The 13,142-nt window shown below is 36.2% G+C and overlaps 1 protein-coding gene across 2 annotated transcripts in view; it reads right to left on the bottom strand.

The window, feature by feature from the left end:
• STIL (SCL/TAL1 interrupting locus) overlaps positions 1–13,142 on the bottom strand; it is a 67,875-nt gene that overhangs the window by 6,101 nt on the left and 48,632 nt on the right. The window contains exons 15-17 of one of the 2 annotated variants that reach the window (XM_008578002.1): positions 12,925–12,938; positions 3,934–4,079; positions 2,178–2,428 (exon numbers count right to left, since the gene is read on the bottom strand). In XM_008578002.1, the coding sequence (XP_008576224.1) occupies positions 2,178–2,428; positions 3,934–4,079; positions 12,925–12,938 (411 nt within the window). Of the gene's footprint in view, positions 1–2,177; positions 2,429–3,933; positions 4,145–12,924; positions 12,939–13,142 lie in introns of both variants that reach the window. The other variant, XM_008578003.1, reaches the window with a different exon arrangement.

Here is a 13,142-nt window from a genome sequence, read left to right as displayed (position 1 = left end):
TGCATAAAATTTTAGCACAGTTCCTGACACATTATAAGCAATCAATAAATGATTGCTGTTACAAGAAAAAGACTGAAAGGAAACAGAAAAGCAAAATTTTAATAACAGTTGAGTTTGATTGGTAGGAATATATAGATAGGCCTTTTTTCTTGCCTACTCTTAATTTTCCAGTTTTCAAAATAAGCTTATTTTATTCTGACAATGGAAACAAAACAAATATCAAACTCTATTTTCAGTTGCGATCCGTTGCCGGACACGAAAAAAGACAAAAAGGGAGAAAAAAAACAAAACAAACAAAAAAACTCTATTTTCAAAGGTCCATAATATTTTATATTAAATATATTTATATTAAATAAATATATTATATTTATTTAATAAATATATTTAATAAATATGTTAATATTCAATAAGTTATATTTAATAAATTATTTAAATAATTTTTAAATAAATATTTATTTAATAAATTACATTTAATAAATATATATTTATATTAAATAAATATATATACTAAATATATATTTATATTAAATATCATTAATATATATAAAATATCTATAATATTTTATGAAACAGTTTATACCATATTATAAAACTTTATGAATGTTTTATAACGTTAAGAAAAATAAACAAAATTGTATATATAGTAAAACTGCAACTATGTTTCCTAAAAAGCTAATTTTCTTTGCATGTTGCATGTTATAAGTTCAGATGACATTTTTTCACTTTCTAAAAGTTTGATCTTGAGCATGTATTAATTTTACAATATAAATTTATAATATAGTTATTTAAATTAAGAGCAGAATAATCCTGATTAAAACAATTTGAATACTCCACACTGACACATCAAAAAGGTTTTACTTTCCATTTCATTTTAGGCATTTAAAAAACAAATCAAGTTCATTAACACACTGAAAATTTATTAATTTCAATGTTCACACTAAAGACATTACCTAAAAACTATTCTCTAAGGGCAGCTACATCAAAACATAAAGGTTCCACATAGACAGAGTGATTTGTGCATTCCAACAGAGGTTATATAGCCTCTATCTCACAGTATGAAAATAAAACCTTCCAAAATGATAGCTTCACTCCTACACTATTGGTAGGAATAGAAACTGGTACAGCTATTTGGCGAGCAATAATAACATCTACCAAAACTTTAAATGCAAATACCCTTTGATGCTGCCTACCTAGGAATTCATCCTACCAAACTACTTATACAAGTACCTGCAGAATAATGTTCATTTAGCATTGCTTGAAACAACAAATAAGAGATGTGGCCTAAAAGTCCACTAATAAAAGAGGACTAGGTTCAATATATTATTATGCATGGGTACAAAAGAATATTATGCAGCTGTTTAAATGCATGAGAAAGAGCAGTATATACCTATAAGGAAAATTATCCAAGATATAATAATACTAACTAAAAAAAATCAAATCACAAAGCTTATCACACACATCTATACTTGAACATTCCCAGAACATTTCTAGAAGAATATAAAAATGGTTGAGACATAAACTTGGAGGAGACAGACTGAGGAGTTTGGGGAGTAGGGCTTTTGCATTTTATCTTATATTCTTCTGTATTATTTGATTGCTTTTAAACCATGACATTTAATTACTTTTGCAATTAGAAAACAACAGTAAAAAATAATTAACAGAAAACGTGCTAGCCTTAATAATATAATTTCCAGACTTTCTCCTCTTTTTGGTAAGTATGTGCTGAGGTCATCTTTGATGAAGAGGAATCTGATCAGAAAGACATAACCAGTTGGACACATTCCTAGAAAAAGTAATGTTTTTACTTTTTAGATGGCACAAGTATATAACTGTACATTCAATTGCCGGCACAGACCCTATCAACTCTAGGAAGACTTTTCAGACACTGCCAGTATAATTCATTTCTCTTTTCCCAAGACTCCCAAAGTATTTTGTTGGCACTTTTACCCACAACACATCCCACAATATCTCTCAAATTACTTACATATTAAATGTCTCTCCTAGTAAAATGAAGGATCTAAAACATAGACATGATCTCCTATTCATCACATGTATAGCAGGCCCTGAGTAAATGATCAATCACCTGAATCGAGGCACGGATTTATACCTATCATCATGAGATTGCTGCAATACTTCTACAATTTATACATCTTTTAAAACAAAATTCAAAAAGTTACCTGGCATGATCCACTTTATGTGCATTTTTCTTTACTGTAGTGGGAGAATCAATTTTTACTCCAAGGCTTCTTAGTTGCTTAAGAGTTGCATTAAGAACACAATCTTTGTCCACCAGTCCTGAATCTTGTTTTTTTTTCTTTGTATGGTAAACATTTTGGGTTCTGGTGCATTCGTGGCTGATAATCACTGCTTTGGTAGATGGCTGTTCAGTTTCTTTGGAGGAGTTATTTAAGAGGTGGTTCACCTGACCCTGATGAAAAGAAAAAGGACACATTTGAACAATCACTACTAATAATCTTAGGATAAGATCTTAAATAATACCATGAGTAAGGCCATAGAAAACCAAAATAATATCATACTGTCAAATTCCAGAAAGTATCAAGTATGTTTGCAAGTATTATGGGGTTTTTATAAAAGAAGTCCATCCTAATGGATTATTTCATCAGATTCTAGAGGAAACAATGTTTGTTCAGAATTCATTCTTTCTAAAACCAACATATTTAAAATCATTTGGGCAACACACCAAGTGTTTTCAAGGATTTATGCTGAATTCTTTTTAAACAAAAGTTTAAAATCATGCTTTCGTTTGAAAAATGGTAATACATTTCAGAATTATAAATTGGACCTTTATGTTACTTTCAGAATTAGGCTCCTTTCTTTTCTCACTTTCTAAGAACGAAAATGATCTGAGATACTATCTCTGCCTTCCTGATATTAAAGTATATCTAATTCCCTGAAAATAAAGCTGCTAGCACCAATCTAGGACCTAGCAGGCAAATTACAAAAACGTGTGTTCATGGATGAATACATAGAGGCCCTATGAAGTATTTTAATTAGTGTTCAATTACAAATGGAGAAATCAAACGTTCCAAAATCTACAATTTGGATGGAATTAACAGCCAGGGTCCTTTCAATCTGTACGTCCCAGTTCACATTCTAAGTTTTCTAAGACAAGTTCCTTCAACCAGAATTCTCTCTTCTTATTCTGTGCTCCCTTTGCTTTATACATTTTGTAACCTGTCTTCTAATTGTTTGTTACTGGTGTCCATGTGTTACCATTTCTCCTAGGTTCTCAAGGACATAGACTGTCATATTCATTTTTATATTATTTACTTAGCCTACTTTCTTAGACTAAGCACTTTTTTTTTTTTTAAGTTGTATTTTATTTTATTTTATTTTTTGTCCTTTTGAGACCGGCTGCACCGCGCTCAGCCAGTGAGCGCTGTGAGCACACCGGTCATCCCTATATAGGATCCGAACCCGCGGCGGGAGTGCTGCTGCGCTCCCAGCGCCACTCTCTCCTGAGTGCGCCACGGGCTCGGCCCCTAAGCACGTTTAATAAACATCTGCTTACCTGAACTGAACCCACTTCTTTCCAATTTTCAAAGTTACTTTTTTTTTCCTGTTATTAACTTCAGTTTGAATTTGGCATAATATCAACTTATATTTTAAAAATAAGTCTGTTTTTCCAGCTAAGTACCTGATGACTGGCAAATTTATAGTAAATTACTGAATTTAGATTATCATAATATATGAAAAGCTAAAAGGTACCTGGTTGATTCCGCCAGCATATAAAAAATAAATATAAAAAATATATAAAAACAAGCAAGGCTAAAAGAGATAAATGAAATATTATTAGGCAAAAATTTTTTAATCTCAAGGTCTCTATCAAGTTAAATCTAGGAAAAGCTAAACTAGTAAACCCCATACTAAATAACCACCTCACAAAAGGTGAAATGCACTACATTTTCTTACCAATAAATCCTGGTAAATTTTCTGGTCATCTGATGGTTGAGGAGGCAAGGGTTGCACTATTTGCTCAATTTTTGGTTCCCCTGACATTTCAGAGTTGTTATTAGCACCCTCTGTTGGCCCAGTCTGTAAGCACATGCTTACACTCTCTGCCAGCAGGGCATTTGGAAAGAACACAGGCACATCAGGTTCTTTTTTCACAACTGGAGAATTGCTGTTTGAAAGGACATATAATGTAAGTGTTAGTTATCAAGGTGCCTTTAACATATATATTAAAGGGGTTAAGACTCAAGCAATATCGGATTTGTACTTTCAGCTCTTACTGATGCTATGTAAACATCCCATCTTGATAAGCTGCATATAAACTGGACCATAATACCTTTTAAAATTATATTATTTATAATATATTTAAGATAACTTTCTTTGAAGGCTGGAAAACAACCTGTTGATTTCTCCTGAACAAGATGCAATGAAAATTTTCAGATTATCTAAAAACTTAAAATATATTATTTGTTCACTTCAAGTTTTAAAATAATAGTCAAGGGGCCGGCCCGGTGGCGCACTGCTACAGTGCGCCGCTTGGGAAGCGCGGCGGCGCTCCCGCCGAGGGTTCGGATCCCACATACAGACCGGCCGCTCACTGGCTGAGCAAGGTGCGGGAGCAACACCGAGGGTTGCGATCCCGTAGCCGGTCCCGGTCTGGTACGGGCGCAACACTGAGGGTTGCGATCCGTTGCCGGTCACGAAAAAAAAAAAAAAGACAAAAAAAAAAAAAGGAAAAAAAAATAAAATAAAATAAAATAATAGTCAAGATCCTTGTCAAATGAAAGTTCATAACTGTCATTTATAAGCACATTATATATATTTGTTGGTATTCCTTTTGCTGTTTATGCTTTTATGTATTTTTTCAATTTTATATAAGAAAATTCATTGCTTTCAAAATTAGAAAATAAAACAATTTTTTTTAAATAACTGGGGAAAGCAGTATTAAAAACATTTTTTTTTTCCTTTTTGTCTTTTTTCGTGACTGGCAACGGATCGCAACCCTCAGTGTCGCGCCCGCACCGGACCGGGACCAGCCACGGGATCGCAACCCTGGGTGTTGCTCCCGCCCCTCGCTCAGCCAGTGAGCGGCCGGTCTGTATGTGGGATCCGAACCCTCGGCGGGAGCGCCGCTGCACTTCCCAAGTGGCGCACTGTAGCAGTGCGCCACCGGGCCGGCCCCAAAAAACATTTTTTGTTAAAACAATAATCTGTGCCTATTATAAAAAATAGGGGAAAAATAATAATAAATATTAGGTAGTAGAAAGCTTATTATGGGCTAGGCATGGTTTCAAGTGCATTGTCTCATATAATCCTTACCAAAAAAATCTATGAGATAGATATCATACCTTATCCCCTTTTGACAGATTAAGAAATTGAGACACAGAGAGGTTAGGTAACTAACCTACACCAAGTTACACCAAGTATGAAGAAAATAAAAGTTACAGGTACTTTCATATCTACAGAGAACCAATGTTAACATTTTAGAGTATTTCCATTTGTTCTTTTTTCTATAGTTTATATTCTTTTCTCTGAAAAACTGTACCATGTTATAGTTTTTGAAGTTGTTTTTAAAAACCTATTATTATATCATGAGTATCTTCCCATTTCATTAAATATTCCTAAAAACGAGTTTTAATTGTTATATAATATTTCATTTTACAGCCACAGTATGATTTTTCTAATCATACCTCTTCTTTAAAACTTGGGTTATTTCCAATTTTTCTACAATGTTTCATTTTAATTTGATATGATATGCCAAGCACATGTTTGGTGCATGACAAATTAAAGAAATATTAGCTAAATAAAATCCTTATAAAATGCTAGTCAAGGTATAATTCTAAGACAAAATCAATATATTTGACTACATAAAAATATAAAAATTTTACACGGCAAAAACCATCACACACAAAGTCTAAAGACTAACAAACTGGGAGATAATATTCACAACATATACCATACAGAGCTAGCATCTCTTAGAAGAAAATACTCAAAATTTGAGGGGCAAAGGACCAAAAAACCTATAGAAAAATTGTAACATATAAACAGACTTCACAAAGATATCAAAAGGACCCTCAACATGAAAAAGTGTTCAAACTCATATACAATTTAAAAATGAACCGTCATGTAGCTCAGTTGGTTCGAGTGTGGTGCTGGTAACACCAAGGTCCTGGGTTCAATCTCTGTACCAGCCAGCAAAACAAAACAAACAAAAACTAAAACAAAACTGAGATACCATTTATCACCTATCAGATCAGTAAAAAATTTTTTAAAAAAATATGCCAACATTCTCTTGGCGTGGATGTGGGGAATCAAGTTCTCTCATACACTGCTGGTAAGAATGCAAACTGGTACAACCCTGCTGGAGGGAAATTTAGCAATACCTGAAAAAATTATATATGCATTTATCTTTGGATGCAGAAATTCTAGTTTCTAAAACAACTCAAAATACACACGCACAAAATAATTCACTGTAGCACTGTTTAATATTTTGTAATAGCAAAATATTGGAAATAATCCAAATGATCATAAATAGGAGAGTATTGATTAAATAATGATATGCCCACACAATGGAGTACTATGCACCTATAAAAAAGAATGAGGAGAATCTCTAGGAACTGCTTTGGAGCGACTTCTAAGATAAACTCTTAAGTAAAAAAAAGCAAAGTTCAAAATACTTACAGCATGCTACTTTTCTACACTTAGTATAAGAAAAGTAGACACAAAAAATATAGGTATGTGAGGGAACTTCAAAAAGTTCATGGAAATATTTGTGTTATCTTTTAATTCTATTTTTCCACAAACTTTTTGGAGTACTTGTATATATTCATTTATGCCAAAGAAATACAGAAAGAATAAGCCAGAAACTAAAGAGATTGGTTACCTAAAGGGGATGGGTGGGAAAGGGCTGAAAGAAAGAGAATTTGGGAAAAGGCCAGTGGCGATAAGAAGAGGGTGACTCTTCTCTGAATACATTTCCCTTTCCCTTTCCCTTTCCCTTTCCCTTTCCCTTTCCCTTTCCCTTTCCCTTTCCCTTCCTTTCCTTTCCTTTCCTTTCTCTTTCTTTCTTTCTTTCTTTCTTTCTCTCTCTCTCTCTCTCTTTTTCTTTCTCTTTCTTTCTTTCTTTCTTTCATTCATTCATTCATTCATTAAAGATGACTGGTAAGGGGATCTTAACCCTTGACTTGGTGTTGTCAGCACCACGCTCACCCAGTGAGCCAACCGGCCATCCCTATATGGGATCTGAACCCGTGGCCTTGGTTTTATCAGAACCACACTCCCCCGAGTGAGCCACTGGCCGGTCCCAATACATGCCTTTTTATATAGTTTGGTTTCTTGGAACCACGGTAATGTTTCACATATCCTCAAAATAAATAAAACCAACCATTGTATAGGGGACCCCAACATGGAATACAAACAGTAATAAATGAACCTAATGGCATTATAAGCAAATAACATAACCACACTGAAGGGAATAGGGAAGAAAAGAACTAACTTAAGTAACTCCGGAAAACAGTATTTTGACTGGATATTGTAAAGCTAAAGACATAAAGAACTACACAAATATTATACTCTAGTTAGTAAATCTGTTTCAAAATTCTTAGTTCTTTTTTTTTTAAAAGATGACCGGTAAGGGGATCTTAACCCTTGACTTGGTGTTGTCAGCACCATGCTCACCCAGTGAGCAAACCGGCCATCCCTATATGGGATCCGAACCCATGGCCTTGCTGTTATCAGCACCGCACTCTCCCAAGTGAGCCACAGGCCTGTCCAAGCAGTTCTGAAACTACTTTATGTGTACACTAGGATTGAACAAATAAGTATAGTACACATAATGAGAGCCATGTTTCTCACTGTTGGAGAACAAAGCTATAAATAAGAAAAGGGAGTGTTGAATTGAAACTGGAGAATCAGTATGAAGTCCAGGAATTAATTAATTAATTAATTTTTTGGAGCTGGCCAGTACAGGGATCAAACCCTGAACTTTGGTGATATCAACAACACACTCATCAACTGAGCTAACCAGCCAGCCCTGAAATCCAGGATTTTTATATACAGACAGATACATCTAGAAATAAATATAGATTTGTGTGTATGCATGAGTTAGCAGGCATATATACAAGCATTCTTGGAACTTCAACAAGTTCATGGAAAAATGTGTGTTATGAGAAAAACTAGGCATGGATTGTAAAATTTCTTTGCATGAAAATAAACTTACTAACTCGTTATAACATGTCTGAATAGAAGCTAATTTGAGGCACTAAGAAGAGTAAGACATGAGTTTGAAAAGAGCTTCTGCTAAACTAAAGCAAAAACAAACATCAAATTTATGGTAAGGCTGAGTGGAAGAATGGTGAAAACACTGATGCTTTACGAAAAGTTTTATGGGGACAATGCCCCAAAGAAATCAGCAGTTTATGAATGGATAATTTGCTTTAAGAAGGGACAAGACAATGTTGAAGATGAAGCCCACAGCAGCAGACCATCCTCATCAATTCGTGAGGAAAAAATTAATATTGTTTGTGCCCTAAGTAAAAGAAGACCAATGATTAACAGCAGAAACAACAGCCAAATCCACAGACAACTCAATTGGTTCAGCTTACGCAATTCTGACTGAAAATTACAGTTGAGCAAACTTTTTACTTCATGGATGCCCAAACTGTTGCACCCCGATCAGCTGCAGACTAGGTAGGAGATTTCAATGGAAATTTTAAACAAATGCAATCGAAATCCTGATGCATTTCTTAAAAAAACTGTAAAAGGAAATGAAACATAGCTTTACCAGTATGATTTTGAAGACAAAGCACAATCAAAGCCATGGCTACCAAGAGGTAGAAGTGGTCCAGTCAAAGCAGAAGCAGACCAGGGGCCGGCCCATGGCTCACTTGGGAGAGTGTGGTGCTGATAACACCAAGGCCACGGGTTTGGATCCCTATATAGGGACGGCTATTAGCTCACTTGGGAGAGCGAGGTGCTGACAACACCAAGTCAAGGGTTAAGATCCCCTTACAGGTCATTATTTAAAAAAAAAAAGCAAAAACAGTCCAGCCAAGAGTAAAGGTCAAGGGATTTTGCTTGTTGAATTTCTGGAAGGCCCAAAAATGGTAATATTTGCTTATTATGAGTGTTTTCAGAAAGTTAGCCAAAGCTTTCGCAGAAAAATGCCTGGGAAAGCTTCACTAGATTTCTTCACCATGACAATGCTCCTGCTCATTCCTTTCATTCAACAAGGGCAATTTCACAAGAGTTTTGATGGGAAATCCTTAGGCATCCACCTTACAGTCCTGATGTGGCTCCTCCTGACTTCTTTCTATTTTCTAATCTTAAAAAATCTTTAAAGGGCACCCATTTTTCTTCAGTTAATAATGTAAAAAAGACTGCATGTACATGGTTAAGTTTCCAAGACCCTCAGTTCTTTACGAACAAACTAAATGGCTGGTATCATCGCTTAAAAAGTGTCTTGAACTTGGGCCGGCCCGGTGGCGCACTGCTACAGTGCGCCGCTTGGGAGCGCGGCGGCGCTCCCGCCGAGGGTTCGGATCCCACATGCAGACTGGTTCCCGCTCACTGGCTGAGCGAGGTGTGGGCGCAGGGTTGCGATCCCATTGCCGGTCCCGGTCCGGTCCGGGCGCGACACTGAGGGTTGCGATCCGTTGCCGGACACGAAAAAAGACAAAAAGGAAAAAAAAAAAAAGTGTCTTGAACTTGATGTAGATTATGTTGAGAAATAAAGTTTGTATTTTTTTTATGTTAAGTGAAATAAGCCAGACAAAGAAACAGAAATACCGCATGTTCTCACTCATAACTAGCTGCTAGAAAGGAAGAGAGGGAAAGAGGGAAGAAAGAAGGAAAAAAGGAAGGAAAGAAAAGACCATAACAATAAGTTGAACTTTCAGAAAGAGAGAACAAACCTAAGGATGCTAGAGCTGGAGGGGAGGGAGGGAGAGGGCTTGTGAAGTGATAGGTCGGGCAAAGGGCATAAAGAAATATCACGATTTTTAAGAATGAATATTTTAATAACTAAAAACTAAAAAAGAAAAAAGTAACTTGAAAAAAAAATTCCATTTCCACAAACTTTTTGACATCTTCTCATATGTATAGCTGTGTGTGTGTGTGTGTGTGTGTGTGTGTGTGTATCTGCTCAGAGGGCCTAGTGTTGCAGATACAGCAAAAGCAAGAGCATATCTAGTGCCCAGATCTTGGTTCCTAAATACCATTCTCTGGTACCAGTGCTCCTGATTTCTGTGTTGTTTCCATGCTGGGGCAGGGAAAATACAACATGAACCTGGAACAACTTGTAGTGCTAGAAAATAAGAATGTGTTCAAAAAATGATGGGGGCTTGTCCAAAGCAAACAACTGAAAAAACTTCCAATGGCCAGAACTAGAACAAATTGAATAGCAAAATAAATAATAGTAGTATTGAATAACTCACAGAATAAAAGAAATATCCAGGATTCCTTACTGGCATAAGTAAATGAATAAACGTATAAGTGGAGGAGAAGGAATGGTTTCTTTCTTTACAGAAGAATTCCAATTTATAAATATTTAAAAAAATGGGAAAATACAAAATCATCATTAGGCAAATACTACAGTAGTAATTGCTGCAAACAGGATTCATAAATGGGAGAAAGCTTGAGAAGAGGATATTTGCAGAGTTTCAAAGTATGTCTCTCAAAGGGTTTATTTACAGTTGATCCCCCAGACCCTTGGGTTCTGAATCCATGAATTGAAAATATTTGGAAAAAAAGAACGATAAAAAATAATGCAAATTTAAACAATAGAGTACAACTCTTTATATATCAATTACACTGTATTAGGTATAAGTAATCTAGAGATGAGTGGGTTATATGCAAATAATATGTTATTTTATATAATAAACTTGAGCATTTGTGGATTTTGGTTTCCTCGGGGGTTCCTGGAACCAATCCTCTGAGGATACCAAGGGACAACAGTAGGACTATTTATTAATTAACTACAAAGGGAAAAATCATAACTTTACAGCTGAGAGAATTGACAGGCATCACCTTTACTGAGTGATCAAGGTTATTAATAACATATAAGATATGCACCCACTGATACAATACACTGAGAAGGCCACAATAACACTTCTGTGGTATTCTTGCCAAAAATACAAAGCCTCAATTTAATCATGAGAAGGTATCAGACAAATCTAAATTAAGAAACATTCTACAAGGGCCGGCCCGGTGGCGCACTGGAGAGTGCGCCGCTTGGGAGCGCGGCGGCGCTCCCGCCGAGGGTTCGGATCCCATGTGGAGACTGGTTCCCGCTCACTGGCTGAGCGCGGTGCGGGCCCAACACCGAGGGTTGCGATCCCGTTGCCGGTCCCCGGTGCGGGCGCGACACCGAGGGTTGCGATTCCGTTACCGGTCAGTTAAAAAAAAAAGACAAAAAGGAAAAAAAAAAAATTAAAAAAAAAAAAGAAACATTCTACAAAATACCTGACCAATACTCACCAAAAGTGTCAAGATCATAAAAGACAAGGAAAGACTGAGGGGCTATCAGAGACTGAATTAAGAAAACATAACTACTGGGCCGAGCCCATGGCGCACTCGGGAGAGTGCGGCGCTGGGAGCGCAGCAGCGCTCCCGCCGCCGCGGGTTCGGATCCTATATAGGGATGACCAGTGCACTCACAGCGCTCACTGGCTGAGTGCGGTGTGGCCGGTCTCAAAAAGGACAAAAAAAAAAAAAAAGGAAACATAACTACTAAATCAACATTGGATCCTGGAACAGAAAAAAGATATTACTGGAAAAACTGGTTCAATAAGAATTTGCAGTTTAGATTAGAGTATTGTGCCAATGTCAATTTCCTGATTTGGATAATTTTACTACAGTAATATAAGATGCTAATATTAGGGGAGGCAGGGTGAAATTTCTGTACTACTTTTCTGACATTTCTGAAAATCTAAAAATTCAAAATAAAAAGTTTAAAAAAAAGATATAATTCTACATTTAGTTCCTTTTTCTCAAATGAAATTTGGTAAAGAAGTCTGAGATCCTGAAGAAGGAATAATATGACAAAAATACAATGTATGTCTAATTTAACAAATAATAAGATTTACAAATAGAGATTAATATAATCAACATTTGGTATCTCAGACACAAAGACACACTGGTCTTACAATCAGGAAGGAGATCTCCAAGTTACCCAGTCCATCTCCTTCCTTAAGATGAGACTGCATTTAAACCAGTAAAGACACAAGTGAATTTACCTTAATCTCAAAAGAATTTCAGTGAAATTATATTGCATAATCTCCTTTAGTATTCACATTTGGAACACTGAAATATCAAGAATTAAATCTTATACAATGAGAAAATGTGCCATTTAAAAACAAACAACCCCCCCCCCCCAAAAAAAACAATAACCTTAAACAGGAGAAAATATTTGCATGTCATATATCTGATAAGGGGTTAATATCCATAATATATGAAGAACTCCTGCAACTCAAATAACCCTATTTTAAGATGGCCATAGAACTTGAATAGACATTTCTCCAAAGAAGACATACAAATGACTAACAAGTACATGAAAAGATACTCAATACCACTAATCAGAGAGGTACAAATTGAACCCATAATTAGATATCACCTCTCACCCATTAGAATGGCTACTATAAAAAATAAAATGTTGGCAAGTATGAGGAGAAATTGGAACCCTTGTGCACTGTTGGTGAGAATGTAAAATGGCACAAGCACTATGGAAAACAGTATGTAGGTTCTTAAAAAATTAAAAATAGAACTACCATGTGATCCAGCAATTCCAACTCTGGGTATATATCCATTAGAACTGAAAGCCAGATTTTGAAGAGATATTTGCACATCCATGTTCATGGGAGCATTCTTCACAATGGCCAAGAAGTGGAATCAACCCAAATGCCCATAGGTGGATGAATAAAAAAAACAAAATGTGGGGCCGGCCCGGTGGCGCACTGGATAGTGCGCCACTTGGGAAGCGCTGCGGCGCTCCCGCCCGAGGGTTCGGATCCCACATACAGACCGGTTCCCGCTCACTGGCTGAGCGAGGCACGGGAGCAACACCGAGGGTTGCAATCCCGTTGCCGGTCCCCGGTCCGGTACGGGGGCAACACTGAGGGTTGCGATCCGTTGCCGGACACGGAAAAAGACAAAAAGGGAAAAAAAAAACAAAA

This window comes from Galeopterus variegatus, unplaced genomic scaffold (genome assembly GCF_000696425.1).
Source record: "Galeopterus variegatus unplaced genomic scaffold, G_variegatus-3.0.2 Scaffold1617, whole genome shotgun sequence".
In the NCBI taxonomy this organism is placed as follows: domain Eukaryota; kingdom Metazoa; phylum Chordata; class Mammalia; order Dermoptera; family Cynocephalidae; genus Galeopterus; species Galeopterus variegatus.
This window is presented reverse-complemented; position numbering and strand designations above follow the sequence as displayed.